General features: G+C 51.4%; 1 protein-coding gene across 3 annotated transcripts in view; it reads left to right on the forward strand.

Moving 5' to 3' along the window:
• Positions 1-14,948, forward strand: part of AKT2 (AKT serine/threonine kinase 2) — a 52,128-nt gene that overhangs the window by 17,601 nt on the left and 19,579 nt on the right. For 2 of the 3 annotated variants that reach the window (XM_059999886.1, XM_059999887.1), the window contains 3 exons: positions 1,791-1,920; positions 10,922-11,050; positions 12,529-12,644. In XM_059999886.1, the coding sequence (XP_059855869.1) occupies positions 1,875-1,920; positions 10,922-11,050; positions 12,529-12,644 (291 nt within the window). In that variant the 5' untranslated portion in view covers positions 1,791-1,874. Of the gene's footprint in view, positions 1-703; positions 821-1,790; positions 1,921-10,921; positions 11,051-12,528; positions 12,645-14,948 lie in introns of those variants that run through there. The other variant, XM_059999888.1, reaches the window with a different exon arrangement.

Genomic DNA, 14,948 nt, shown 5'->3' on the forward strand with positions numbered 1-14,948 from the left:
GTTGAGAGCACAGGCTGGGAACCCAGGGAGAAAGCCAGGGTGGGAGGGGAGGCGGGGCAGGAAGGATCAGGAAGCCGGTGGACGGGCAGAGAGGACAACGGGCGGAGCAGGGGTGGGAAGCAGCAGAGGCCAGGGCCTGAGGGGCCTGGAATCCCAAGCTGAGGAGCCTGGCTCTTTCCCGAGGCCCCGGGGAAGCCACGGGTCAGATTTGAGGGTCCCTCTAGGTGCTGAGGGAGACAGATGGGAGGCTGGGAGGCTGGGGAAGAGGTGGGGTGAGTCCTCCTGGGAGAGGACAGCGTTGGACCTGAGCCACGTTGTAGGGAGGCTGGGGTGGAAACCCTGGTCCCATTAAGACTGAAGCACAGATTGGTGGATGTTTGGGAGCGAAGATCTGGCGGTCCTGGGTGTGTTCAGTCTGTGGGTGTGAGCCCCGGAGGTGCCAGCCATACCTGCTGGGGGACAGAGCCCCTGCTGGACCCTGTCTTTGCAGCTCAGAGGCCAGAACGTGATTTCTCCCCCGCTGTTTACTTCCCTGTCACTGTCCATCTTGTCTTCCTCCGGCTTCCTCCCACTTACCTCCCTTCCCTCTGCCTGGGGCCCGGGCAGCCTGCCACCGTCACATGCCAGGCAGTAGTGTGTCCAACCCACCAGCTCCCCTGGGGCACAAGAGAAAGCTGATGCCCACGGTGTCCCCAGAGCCAGCTGCCACTTCTCTGGGGGCCACCGTAGCTCCTGACCTGCTGTCCGCAAATAACCCCAGGCCAGGAAAGGCGAAAGGCGCCTTGAGCTCCATGGCCCCTGTCCAGGCCTGTGGCTCCAGGTAGGGGCCCAGCTGGTGGCTGCCTTCCCCCCTTTCTCCTCTCTGCCCCGGGAACCTGAGACGAAGCAGCGGCCTCGGCGTCCGTCAGTCTGTTGGCTGCTGGTCCCTGAGGACGGAAGCAGAGGTCTCTGGGAGGGGACCAGGGCCTCGGTCAAGCCCCCAGGACTGGCTCCTGGGCCCCAGATAAGTGTACACGCAGTAGGTTCCTTTCTTGTTGAAGATCCGGAGCACTGAGACCTTGCTTTCCTCTGTCATCTGGTGGGGACAAGGGGACAAGGAGGGAACTGAGGCTGTGGGAGTGATATGAGGTGGCCTGGTGTCGGGGTGGGGTGAGGTACTCGGTTTGCTAAAGGTGGCAGGTTGGTGGCTCCTTGGTTTGGAAAGGAGAGAGTGAGTGAGTGAGAGAGAGCGAGCGAGAGAGGGAGTGTGTGCGTGTGCGTGTGTGTGTGTGTGTGTGTGTGTGTGTGTGTGTGTGTGCGCGCGCGCGCGCATGTGTGTTTGGGGCTGGCAGGCAGGTACTGGTAGCTTTGAGCACTCCCTCAGGTGCCCAGGGCTGTCTGATTCAGCCCAGGTGACCTCAGCGCTGGGGCATGGGAGTGACGCAGGGGGCGGAGCTGCAGCTCCTCTCCTGCCTCCCGCCCCACCCCGCCCCGCCAGGAGTGACGGTGGGTGGAGGGGCTGCCTCTGCTCAGCACGGGTGTCCTGAGTGTCCGGCCACAGGCCAGGGAGCTGTGCTCCTTCCGGAGTGGGCTCTGAGGGCAAGCTCGTGTCCTTTCCCCCAAAGACTGGGCTCCCTGGGGACATGGCCACCTCTTCCCCCTCAGCCTGGGCCCCAGGGCAGGTCTCGCCCCACCCGCCCTGGCTCCACCCTCAGAGCAGCCTGAGGGGCCTCAGAGGAGGGCTGTCCCGAGGGAAGGCGCAGAGGCCCAATCCCCCTCCCACTCTGACAGGCTCCTCTCTTGTCTTGCAGACTGTGCTCTGTCCACCGCACCTCCTGCATGTCCTGCTGCCCTGAGCTGTCCCGAGCTAGGTGACAGCCTGTCACGCTGCCACCATGAACGAGGTGTCTGTCATCAAAGAAGGCTGGCTCCACAAGCGCGGTAAGGGGCTGCTTTTGCCCACAGGATTGCGTGTCTCCCCTTTCCGCCCTGGCTCTCCCGGCAGTTGTGCCCTGAGAGGCAGAGGTACAGGGTCTTTACCACCTGAGGAGCCAGCATTCCAAGCCCTGTCTGCCTCCCTCCCTGCCCTTGGCCAGTAGCTCCTTACCAGCCCATCTCATGGGATCTTTGAAAGTAGTCTGGACAGAGGGACTGTGGCTGTGCCTGGACCTGGGCCTCCAGGCCTAGCTGGACCTCCTGCATGAGCCACCAGGCCACGCCTCAAGTTCTGCCTCTGCATTAGTGATCCTGTTTGTAGCCCCATGTTATAAATGAAGAAACTGAGGCTCAGAGAGTGTCAGTCACTTAACTGAAGTAGCACAGTGAGGTGATATTCAGCATTTATTCATTCAGCAAATACTCATGGAGTGTGTGGTATGCTGGGCTGGCCGCCCCAGGCTCCGAGGACGCTGTGGTGCCCTCGTGGAGTTTGCAATCCATTGTGGGGTGGGGACAGACAGTAAACAGATAGACAGACATCATGTCAGGCGGCAAGTGCCGTTGTGAAAAATAGGAGCTGTGAGGGAGAACGGGCTGGAGAAAGATGGGGTTCAGTGGAAGCGGCTCTGAGGAGGGGACAGTGAACAGAGGCCTGGAGGAGGTGAGGGAGCGAGCCACACGGATAGACAGGCAAGGGTATTGCAGGGAATGAGACAGCAAGGTCAAAGGTGGGACCGTGTCTGGACCGGAGAGGTGACCAGTGTGGCTGGCGCAGAGCGAGCAAGGGCGAGCTGGAGAAGGTGGGCAGAGCGGTGACGCAGCATCAGGCCGTCCGCCCTCGACCCCATGGAAAGGGCTCTAACTCTCCAGGCGTTCAGAAGCCCAGGATGTTGTGAGCCGGCGCGTGACCCGGTCTGCTTGTGCTGGTGGGCAGCTGAGAAATGCGGTCATTTACAGGGAAGAGACTAAGAGACTAGACCCTTAGGCCCCGGGCCCCTGCCCCAGAACCAGCACACTTAACGCCCACGCTGCCGTGTGCAGCGGCAGCTAGGAAGAGGCACGTGCTGGGAGTCAGCTTGTCCAGGCGCCCAGGAGCGAAGGAGGCAGACTGTCCTGGCTTCCGCAGACCTTCCCCTGCGGAGGGGGACGCCAGGCCTGGGGGTAGCCGCTCTGTGCGCTTTCATTCACTCAGCAGACATCTGTTGAGCAGCTCCTGTGTTCCAGGCACTGTTCTAGGTGCTGGAGACACAGCAGTGAACCAGATGAGCCAAAAGTCCCCATCCTTTTGTTGATGTCTTACATTGGGGGGGAGAGCCCATGGCACCTGAGTAGACAGGTGTGAGCAGGAGGAGGGGTGTTAGGGGGGCTGTCCCAAATGGGGTGGTCAGTGAGGACCTCACTGAGAAGGGGGGTTTGAATAAAGATCTGAAGGGACGCGGGGGAGTGAGCCTCACAGTTAACTGGGGCAAGGGCGAAGGGGACAGCCCATGAGTCCACAGAGGGGAGTGGGCCAGGCATGTTTAAAGGGGGCGAGGAGGCTGGTGGGGCTGGCCCTGTAGAAACTGGGAGAGGTGCCCGCCCATCCTGCCCTGTCCCAGCCCGCAGACATGGAGCAGTGATGAGGGACGGAGGTGGCTTCCCAGGCCAGGCCTCCCCCATCACACTGAGCGGGGAGAATCCTTTCCTGCTGCCCTTTCCAGGCAGGGTGGTACTCAAGACACCTTGGCCTACCCACCCGATTGGGCCCTGAGTGTGGGGCTGCTGACGGAGTTTTCTGAACCTTGGCAGGCGTCAGCCCTGGCTCTGCCACCTCCTCTCAGTGTGACTGGGTAAGCTGTGTCATCTCTCTGAGCCTTGGTTTCACATCTGTAAAATGGGTCAACAACCCAGGCCTCTGAGATTGTCAGCTTCATGAGGGCAGGGATTTTATCTGGCTTGTTCACTGAGATGTCCCCAGTGCCCTAGAAAAGTGCTTGGCATGCAGTAGGCACTCGGTAACTGTTGAATGAACGTTTGGGATTGTGTGTGTGGATAGTGTGAGTGTGTTAGGGTGTGCCGGGGTCTCAGGCTCCTGAGTTTCCGTGGCCCGTGGCTCGCTAGGCTGGGTTGGCAGAGCCCTGAAGGTGGCCCGAGAACTGTGGCCGGGGCAGGGCTTTGTCTCTGGCATTAATGCTGATGGCATTAAGTGGATCTCAGCCCCTCCTAGACCTTCAGTGTCTCCACTTCCCTGCATGGACCCAGACAAGCTGCTGAGATGACCACCTGCCTTGGGTTTGTACCATAGCTACACACATGCGTGCGTGTCACTTCTGGGTCTCTCCAGTGCCTGTCCTTCTGAGCAGCAGCTGGCAGAGGTGGGTAAGGCAAAGTGGGCCCTGCAGCTGTTTGGACACCCCCGCCACCCCACCCCACCCCACCCCTAGTGGTTGACATAACAGCAGCTCCGGCTTACTGTGTGCCCACTCTGCCAGGCCTGGGGCTCTGCTCTAGGCAGACCCAGTTTTGTTGCGTTTCCATTACTGCCCCGTCAGGTGGGCACCGTCTCGCAGACTAGGAAGCTGAAGCTCGGCAGGAGGACTGACTCGCCTGAGGTCTCAGCAAGGAGGTGGTGGTGCTGAGGTTCAGGCTCCAGCTCCTGAGACAGCTCCTGGCTCACATGCTGCCTCTTGCTCAGCAAGGTCCACTCAAGGAATGGGTCCCTTATTCCATGTGCGGGTGTCCTTTCTGACACAGCCTCAGCATACTCTCTCCCAGGCCCCAGCAGGCCAGGCCCCGTCTGCCAATTTAGAGGCAGACAGCGTAGTGGTCAAGAACGTGGACTCTGGACAGAGCAAACCTGGGTTCCAATCCCAGCTCTCCCGGTCAACAACTGTGAGCCTCAGGCAGGTAACGAAACCTCTTTGTGCCTCAGTTTCCTCACTTGTAAAATGGGATTGTTGTGAGGATACTTTTCCTTCGAGGTTTCTTTTTTTTCTTAGCTTGTTATCGATATATAAAGCACCACAGGTAAGTGCCTGGATTATAAGCTTACCCCCAAACCTGTGTCCAGGGCAGGAAATAGAGTCAGTCAGTCCCCAGAAGCCCCTGTGCCTCTCCCAAGCAGTAACCACTCTCCCAACCTCCAGTAGAGTAGATGAATTTTTCTAGTTTTGTTTTTCTTTCTAAAATTGAGGTAAAATTTACATAACACTGAATTAACTGTTTTCAAGTGCACAATTCAGTGGCCTTTAGTACATTCACAGTGTTGTGTAACCACTACCTCTGTCTAGTTCCCAAACATTTTCATCTGCCTGAAAGAAAGCCCTGTACTTGTTAAGTAGTCAGTTCTCATTCCCCCTCCTCCCAGCCCCTGGCAGCCACCAATTTGTTTTCCGTTTTTATGGATTTACTTATTTTGGACATTTCATATAAATGAATCATACAATATGTGGCCACAAAAGTCTGGTTTCTTTCACTTAGCATAACTTTTTTTAAAAAATAAATTTATTTATTTTTTAATTTTTGGCCGTATTGGGTCTTCGCTGCTGCTCACGGGTTTTCTCGATTTGTGGCGAGCGGGGGCTACTCTTCGTTGCGGTGCGCGGGCTTCTCATTGCGGTGGCTTCTCTTGTTGTGGAGCACGGGCTCTAGGCGCGCGGGCTTCAGTAGTTGCGGCACGCGAGCTCAGTAATTGTGGCTCACGGGCTGTAGAGCGCAGGCTCAGTAGTTGTGGCGCACAGGCTTAGTTGCTCCGTGGCATGTGGGATCTTCCTGGACCAGGGCTCGAACCTGTGTCCCCTGCATTGGCAGGCAGATTCTCAACCACTGTGCCACCAGGGAATCCCCCAGCATAATGTTTTTGAGGTTCATCCATGCTGTAGCACGTATCAGTACTTCATTCCTTTTTGTTTTTCTTTTTAAATTTATTTATTTATTTTTGGCTGTGTTGGGTCTTTGTTCCTGCTCCCGGGCTTTCTCTAGTTGCGGTGAGCGGGGGGCTACTCTTTGTTGCAGTGCGCGGGATTCTCATTGTGGTGGCTTCTCTTGTTGGGGAGCACGGGCTCTAGGCGCGTGGGCTTCAGCAGTTGTGGCATGAGGTCTCGGTAGTTGTGGCTCGCAGGCTCTAGAGCGCAGGCTCAGTAGTCGTGGCGCATGGGCTTAGTTGCTCCATGGCATGTGAGATCTTCCTGGACCAGGGCTCGAACCCGTGTCCCCTGCATTGGCAGGCGGATTCTTAACCACTGCGCCACCAGGGAAGCCCCTTCATTCCCTTTTATAGCCAAACAATATTCCATTGTATGAATATACCACATTTTCTTTATCCATATGTCTGTTGATGGACATCTAAGGTATTTCTGCCTTTTGGCTATTGTGAATAGTGCTGCTATGAACGTTTGTATACAAGGATTTGAGTACTTGTTTTCAGTTTTGGGGGGGTATACACCTAGGAGTGGAATTGCCGGGACGTATATATCTATTAGATTATTTATAATCTATTATATATAGTTAGATAATGTGGGTAAGAAATGTATAAAACCTGGGCCATACATTCTGTACGTGTAATGTACAGTGTATTCTGTATTTAACTTTTTGAGGAAGCGCCAGGCTTCCACAGGGTTGCACCACTTTACATTCCCACCAGCAGTGCACAGGGTTTCCGTTTCTCCACATCCTCACCCACACCTGTTCTTTTTCTTTTAGTTTTTTTGTTTTTTTTTAAATAAAAGCCATCCTGGTGGGTATTAAGTGGTATCTCGTTTTGATTTGCATTTCCCTAATGACTGATGATGTTGAGCATCTTTTTATATGCTTGTTGGCCATTTGTATATCTTTGGTGAGATGTCTGTTTAAGTCCTTCACCCTTTTTTTTCTTTTAAGATTTGGATAAATTATTTTTATTTTTATGCCTATTCATATCTTGTTGTATTGATTATGTTATGTATGTATTTTAAGATTTTAACTCTTCAAAAGTGTCAATACTGATTTTTGGCATATAGTTCATAGTTTTATACAATCAAGTCTATCAAGTTTTTTTGCTCTTTAATTTTTTTTTTTACATCTTTATTGGAGTATAACCATTTTACAATGTTGTGTTAATTTCTGCTGTAAAACAAAGTGAATCAGCTATATGTATACATATATCCCCATATCCCCTCCCTCTTGCGTCTCCCTCCCACCCTCCCTATCCCACCCCTCTAGGTGGACACAAAGCACTGAGCTGATCTCCCTGTGCTATGCGGCTGCTTCCTACTAGCTATCTATTTTACATTTCGTAGTGTATATATGTCAATGCTACTCTCTCACTTCATCCCAGCTTACCCTTCCCCCCCCTTCACCCATTTTTTAATCAGACTGTGTTTTTATTGCTTAGTTGTAAGAGTTCTTTATATATTCTGGATACTAGATTCTTATCAGGTATATGATTTGCAAATATTTTCACCCATTCTGTTTGGTTGTCTTTTTATTTTCTTGATAGCATCCTTGGCACAAAAGTTTTTTATTTCAGTGAGTCCACTTGATCTATTTTTTCCTTTGTTGTCATATCTAAGAATCTGTTGCCAAGTCCAGTGTCACGAAGATTTACCCCAGTGTAGTTTTCTAAGAGTTTTATAGTTTTAGCTCTTATATTTAGGTAGATCCACTTTGAGTTAATTTTTTTATATGGTATAGGGTTCCAACTCTGTTCTTTTGCATATGGGTATCCAATTGTCCCAGCATCATTTGTTGAAGAGACTGGTCTTCCCCCCTGGAATGGTCTTGTATTGTTGTTGAAAATCAGTTGCCCATAAGTATGTAGATTTATTTTTTGACTCACAGTTCTACTCCATTGGTCTATATGTTTATCTTTATACCACACTGATTTGATTATTGTAGCTTTGTAGTAAGTTTTGAAATCAGGAAGTATGAGTCCTTTTACTTTGTTCTTTTTTTTTTTTTTTTTTTTGTGATACACAGGCCTCTCACTGTTGTGGCCTCTCCCGTTGCGGAGCACAGGCTCCGGATACACAGGCTCAGTGGCCATGGCTCACAGGCCCAGCTGCTCCGCGGCACGCGGGATCCTCCCAGACTGGGGAACGAACCCACGTCCCCCGCATTGGCAGGCGGACTCCCAACCACTGCGCCACCAGGGAAGACTTGTTCTTCTTTTTCAACATTGCTTTGGCTGTTTGGAACCCCTTGCCACATGAATTTGAATTCCATGTAAATTTGAGGGTTGACTCTTCCTCAACAGCAAAAAAGGCTATTGGAATTTTGACAGGGAATGTGTTGAATCTGTAGATGGCTTTGGATAGTATTGTAATCTTAATATCAGGTCTTCCAATCCATGAACATAGGATCTTTGAATTTATTTAGGTCTTTAATTTCTTTCAGCAGTGTTTGTAGTTTTTAGTGTATAAATCTTTGTCTCCTTGTGCTGTTGTAAATGGAATTGTTTTCTTAATTTCCTTTTTGGATTATTCATTGCTGGTGTATAGAAACAGTTTGTTTCTGTGTGTTGCTTTGGCTGAATTTGTTAGCTCTAGTAATTGTTTTGTGGATTATTTGTGATTTTCTGTATATAAGATCATGTTACCTGCAAATGAGATACCTTTACTTATTCCTTTTCAAGTTGGATAGTTTTTATCTTTTTCTTTTTCTCTGGTTAGAACTTCCATTACAGTGTTTCATAGCAGTGGTGAAAGTGGACATCTTTGTCTTGTTCCTGATCTTAGGGGAAAGTTTTCATCCTTTCATCATTGAGTATGTCGTTAACTTGTGGGTTTTTCACCGATGTCCTTTATCCTGTGGAAGAAATTCCCTTCTCTTCCTAGCTTACTGAGTATTTTTATCATGAAAGAGCGTTGGATTTTGTCAGATGCCTTTTCTGTGTCAATCTGGATGACCTTGTGTTTTTTACCCTTCATGATATATACTGCATTGATTGATTTTCATGTATTTGAACCACCCTGGCAGTCCTGGGATAAAACCCACTTGGTCATGGTATATAGTCCTTTTATTGTGCTGTTGAATTTGGGGTTTTGCTAGTTTCTGAACCTTACATACATGGAATCATTTAGTATCTACATTTGAAAGAATTTAACAAGTTAAAACCCATAAGCTACTTAGGACAGTGCTTGGCAGGCACAAAGTACCGCTGTATAGTACTATCTGATCATCATCATTAATTAATGGATATCCTCATAAGAGGAAACAAAGACATAGAGAAGTGAGGTGACTTACTGGAGCGCACCTGCCATGCTGCCTCTCCACGTGCTATGTGAGTGAAGGGCCTGGCACACTCCTTGCTTGCCCAGTGGACTGATGATAAAGCGTATTTATTGATTTATTGGTGTGCTGGGCCCTAGCTAGGCTGGGTGCTTTATGTTTGCTTTATATTTGAAATCTCATTTTTTTTTTTAGCAACTTGAGATACAATTCACATACCATACAATTCAGCCATGTAAAGTGTACAGTTCAGTGGCTTTCAGGGTATTTAGAGTTGTGCGTCCATCACCACAGTCGATTTCAGAACATTCTCACTACCCTGAAAAGGACTCCCCCTTGGCCATCACCCTCCGATCTCCCCCCAGACTCGCCCCCTCCTCAGCCATAGGCAACCGCTGATCAACTTTTCATATCTGTAAGTTTCCCTATTCTGGACATTTTATGTAAATGAAATCATATAATTTGTGATCCTTCGTGACAGGCTTCTTTCACTTAGCATAAGGTATGATTCATCAACCTTGTAGCATGTATTAATACTTCATTTCCTTTTGGCCGCATTGCACGACATGAGGGATCTTAGTTCCCCAATCAGGAATCGAACCCGTGCTCCTGCACTGGAAGTACGGAGTCCTAACCACTGGACCACCAGGGAATTCCCAATATTTCTTTTTTTTTTTATGACTAATATTAATATTCCATCATACGGATATGTCATGTTTTGTTTATCCATTCATTAGTTGATGGACTTTTGAGTTTCCACTCTTTGTTTTTTTTAAGATTTATTATTTATTTATTTAATTTATTATTTTTGGCTGCATCGGGTCTTAGCTGCAACTGCAGCACACCGGATCTTCGTTGAGGCGTGTGGGATCTTTCGTTGAGGCATGTGGGATCTTTTGTTGCAGCACATGGGCTCTTGCGATGCGTGCGGTGCTGGGCTTCTCTCTAGTTGTGGCGTGTGGGTTTTCTCTTCTCTAGTTGTGGTGCATGGGCTCCAGGGCGCGTGGGCTCTGTAGTTTGCGACACGCAGGCTCTCTAGTTGAGACGCTCGAGCTCAGTAGTTGTGGCATGTGGGCTTAGTTGCCCCGTGGCATGTGGGATCTTAGTTCCCCAACCAGGGATCGAGCCCGCGTCCCCTGCATTATAAGGTGGATTCTTTACCACTGGACCACCAGGCAAGTCCCTCCACCCTTTACTATAATGAATAATGTTGCTGTGGACATTTATGTTTTTTGTGTGGATATATGTTTCACCGTCTCATTTTAGTCCTTAGCAGCCCTCTGAGGAGTGGGTCCTTCTAGTGTGCACCTGTGTGTATGTGTGTACAGGGTGCCTGGATATTCATGGTTAGAAAAAATGGAAGGGGTCAAGGAGCATTTGGAGGGCACAGCAACAGTTATACCCCGCCTGGCACAGTGTTTTGACATTTGATCCACCTGCACAGCTGTACTGGTGAATACCCGCCCATGGCATTTGGCCTTACAGGGCCACAGGGCATGTGTGTTTGGAAGCCTGGGCCTCCCCTGGGACTGGGCCACGCGCTGGCAAGGATGGCTCACTGCTGGACACACGCTGAGGCAGCTGGTGCCCTGAGGCGCTGCAGCAGGCGCCTTCCTGCCAGGCATGACCTCTGGATCACTGGGCCCAGCCCAGTGCCCAGCCTGCACTAGCAGGGGCCACCTCGAGGGTTTCTCCAGGAGAAACACCCTCCTGCCCACCCTCTTGTCCATCCTCCTCCCAGTGTGGTGCCCCTTGTGAGGCACTGCCACACTGGGCTGGCTGCCCTGACCTCTCTCCCTCCCGCCCTGCCTTCGTACAGGTGAATACATCAAGACCTGGCGGCCCCGGTACTTCCTGCTGAAGAGCGACGGCTCCTTCATTGGATATAAGGAGCGGCCCGAGGCCCCCGACCAGACCCTGCCCCCCTTAAACAACTTCTCTGTTGCAGGTGCGTCTCAGGGGCTCAGAGAACGGCTGGCAGGTGTTGGGGACACGTGGGGCTTGATGATTCTTGGGCTGTGGGCCTGTCTGGGGCCTCTTTGTCCTCAGATCTATTTCGCACCCTTTCCCTGCTCCACCGCTGTGTTACTGGGCCTGGGGGGTGTATTGGTCAGCAGTGGAGAGCGGGAAGCAGAGAGAAGCTGGGGCATTTTCCGGCCTTCTGTCCCCTCTGTGGTACCCGAAGTGGTGCCTTCCTGCCAGACACTGACCAGGGAAAGCTTGGCCGGTGCAAAGGCCTTGCCTGGGCCTCTCAGAACCTGCCCCCAGCCCGCTGCCACCTTCCTTCCCCGCTGACCTGATTGGTCACCACATCCTTGTCCCACCTCCTCAGAACATTTCAAAGATACTCACCTCCTCCGCCACCTCGTAGCCCAGACCACTGTCCCCTCCCCACCAGCTCCCTGCTCTAGCCTCTTCCCCAGCCTCGCCTCTCGAGGCCACCCCACCTGGTCGCTCTGCAATCCAGCCCCCACGCCCCTCTCTGTCCTGCTTAAAGCCTTGTCCTGGTGGCTTTCCTGTGTGCTCGTGACCCCCATGTGGCTGTCCCCAGCCCTGGCTTCCCTCCTGAACTCTCCCCACCTGCGCCAAGGAGCTACCTGCATGTTTCTCCCTGGGATGCCCACCGTGGGATACCCAACGTGTCCCAAACTGGCCTTTGGGTCTCCTCTCCCTCCCCAACCTTCTGCTCCCCATCTCCTTCTCTGGGAGGGCCCTGTTGCCCCCTCATCCTCAGGCCGGAGGCCAGGTGTCATCCCAGATGCCTCTCTGTACCTCCTCTGTGGCCCATCTACCTGTCTTTCCCTCCCCTCCCCTGCCGCACTCCGGTGTAGCCCCAGCCTCCTGGGCTCCCGGCCTCCATTCTCTCTCGCTCTCTGCACGGCAGCCAGAGGGATCCGTCTAAACCTGTTCATGTCCCTTCCCTATTTAAAGCCTTCCACGGCTGCCTGCTGCCCTCAAGACAAAGCCCAGATTCCTCGCCATGCCCCCGAGCCCCGCAGGCTGGCCTCTGCCCACCTCTCCAGCCTGTCTCTCACTTCTCCCCGCCTCACACGGAATTTGCTCTTCCCTAAGTAAGCTGGGCCCTCTCTCACCTCTAGGCTTCTGTATACGACGCACCCTTCTGCCTTCAGAGCTCGATGCAGAGATGCCCCTTCCTCAGGGAAAGCCTCCTGAGCCCCTGGGCTGGGTTGGCTGCCTCTTAGGCTCCCCACCCTGGTCACAGCCCTGACCACTGAGCCATCACTGGAAGGGCTGTCTCCCTTCCACATACGCACACTGGACCTTGAGCCCTGCGGGGCAAGGCCAGGGCTGTCTCGGTCACTGAAGTGTCATGGGGCTGGCACACAGGAGGTGGCTTGGGGAATGTGGGGTGCAGACTGGCAGGGCTGTCCCTTTACCCTCCCTGCTCACATCCCTCTTCTGCAGAATGCCAGCTGATGAAGACCGAGAGACCGCGGCCCAACACCTTCGTCATACGCTGCCTGCAGTGGACCACAGTCATCGAGAGGACCTTCCACGTAGACTCTCCGGATGAGAGGCAAGTCTGGGCCTCTGTGTGGCAGCCCTTTGAGAGCGGCCGGGCTCTGTGTGAGGAGAAGGGGTGCAGATGGATAGATTGCCCTGAGCCCCTCCTTAGGAGTTTCCCATCTCAGCCCTTTGGCCAGCTAGGACGTGCAGGGCTTCTCAGCCCACAGACTCCCGTCCACACCGCCCCGTGTCCTCAGACTGGGGGCTGCATTGGAATCGCAGGGGCGCTTGTTAACAGTGAGGCGCTCTGGGCCACTTCGGGGCCTCTGATTGTCTAGAGATCTGCAGAGGGTCAGGGAGCTGCATTTTTAATGAGCATCTCCATTAATTTCGAGGCAGGTGGTCTAGAAACTCAGTTCTTTAAAAGATCAATTTAATAATCAGAAGAGATACAGATTCACCTAGTTGAGAAATCAAACAGCAGAAGGAGGTGTCTAGTGAAAGCTTCGCTCTCACTGCAGCCCCGTAACACCCCACCATCCCTGACCCGCAAGTTAACCGCTGTTCTTACGTATCCTGCAAGAGCTTCCTCACCGTGAACGCAGACAAGCTCACTCAGATAGGACTCCAGTGCCCTGCTCCCCTTGTTTTTTCTTTTTACACAAAAGGTGGCATTGTACCCAAACTGTTCTGAACTTGCTTTTTATTTAATGTATGTTGGGGACTCTCTCTACTTCAGTATATATAGAGTTGCTGCTGCTGCATTTTTTTTTTAACAGCTGCACGTCTGTGTCCCCGAGTTTGTTTAGCAGTTCTTTATTCATGCTGACTGGGGTTGCTTCAGCCTTTTGGGCTCATTAGAATAATGAGATAATTATAATTAGATAAGCAATAATTAGATAAGCAGTACCTTGTGCTTATCTTGTTCGACATACTTACAGTTAAATCTATAAGATGAATTCTTAGATGTGGGATTGCTGGGTCACAGGGGAATATGCATTTGTAATTTTGAGAAATGCTTCTTTTAGGCCGTGTCTAAGAGTGTCCTCACGGCCTTGTGTTTTCAAACGCTTGGATTTTTACCAAACGTTTGGTGAGTTTGAGTGTCCTTTCGTGTTCAGGGGCCATGTGAGTTTCCCTTTCTGAACTGTCTGTTCATATCCTTTGTTTTTCTTTTGGGTACTTGGTCTTTTGCTTATTCATTTCTGAAAGCTCTTTATAAGAGAGCTTAGATCTTTGTAATTAGTGGCAAATATTTTTCCCTCACTTTGTCCCTTTGGCTTCGCTTTGAGAAATATTCCTTTAGCTCGTCTGTGGGGTGAGGATTCAGCTGATCCTCTGGAGAAACCTAAAACAGTGCCGTCCAAGAGGAGTCTCTGCCATGATAAAAATGTTCAACAGCTGTGGCGTCCAAGAGGGTAGCCACGACTCACATGTGCCTGTTGAGCATTTGAAATGTGAAATGTGGCTAATGAGACTGAAAATGGAATTTTGTATTTTATTTAATTACCTTAAATTTTTAAATAGCCCCATATGGCTAGTGGACAGTGCATTTCTAGAGCATACACAAAACACTATCATAAGACATATTACTCTAATCTATACTGTAATTGTCATTGCAAAGCTTCCCAAGATTAAAAATATACCTGCCCCACCATGGGGAACAGGGTGACCATCACAGGCCCGCTGAGGTGTTACTCAGATGAAAACTGGGCACAGAAACATGGACTGCCAGTAAAAGCAAATTGAGACCGGTAGGTGCATAGGGTCTAGGTGTTGGGCTGAGTTTTGAGGAATGGGTAGGAGTTGGCCATGGAGATAGGAAGGAGAAGGTGGCTTCAGGAAAAGGGACCAGCATGTGAAAAGGCCTGGAGGCGAAGCAGCTTGTCATTCCAGGGACAAGAGGGTTAAGCATCACTAAAGAATCAAGGGCCAGGGGTCTTGGAAGAGGGGAAGTGGAGGCCTTGAAGCTGGCAAGCTCAGCTGGCGCCTGGACTCCAGATGGAGGTCCCCACAGGGCTTGGCAAGCAGTGAATCGATTGGGGTTTGTCACAGGGTTGCTAAAAGATTCAGGGGGATGATAAACAGGAAGCCCTTGACTCAGCAGTACCTGGCACACACTTCGCAAGCCTGGAGAAGGAGCAGTGGGGAGCTGGCAAAACGCTTTAGTAGGCGAGAGACCTGCTGTAGTTTCCATTATAGGAAGATACCATGCTCTTTGGCGTGGGGAAGAATCCCTTTACTAAGACTGTGCGGGCTAGAGAGCCCCCAGCTTCCTCCTTCTCTTCGTACCTGCCACTGCCACTAGAAAGAAATCTGATAGGATTGCTCTGAGACCAAACCCCAGATTGCTGACCTTAACCCCAGGGAAGGTGTGA

The sequence above is a fragment of the Delphinus delphis genome, chromosome 20 (genome assembly GCF_949987515.2).
Source record: "Delphinus delphis chromosome 20, mDelDel1.2, whole genome shotgun sequence".
Classification (NCBI taxonomy): Eukaryota; Metazoa; Chordata; class Mammalia; order Artiodactyla; family Delphinidae; genus Delphinus; species Delphinus delphis.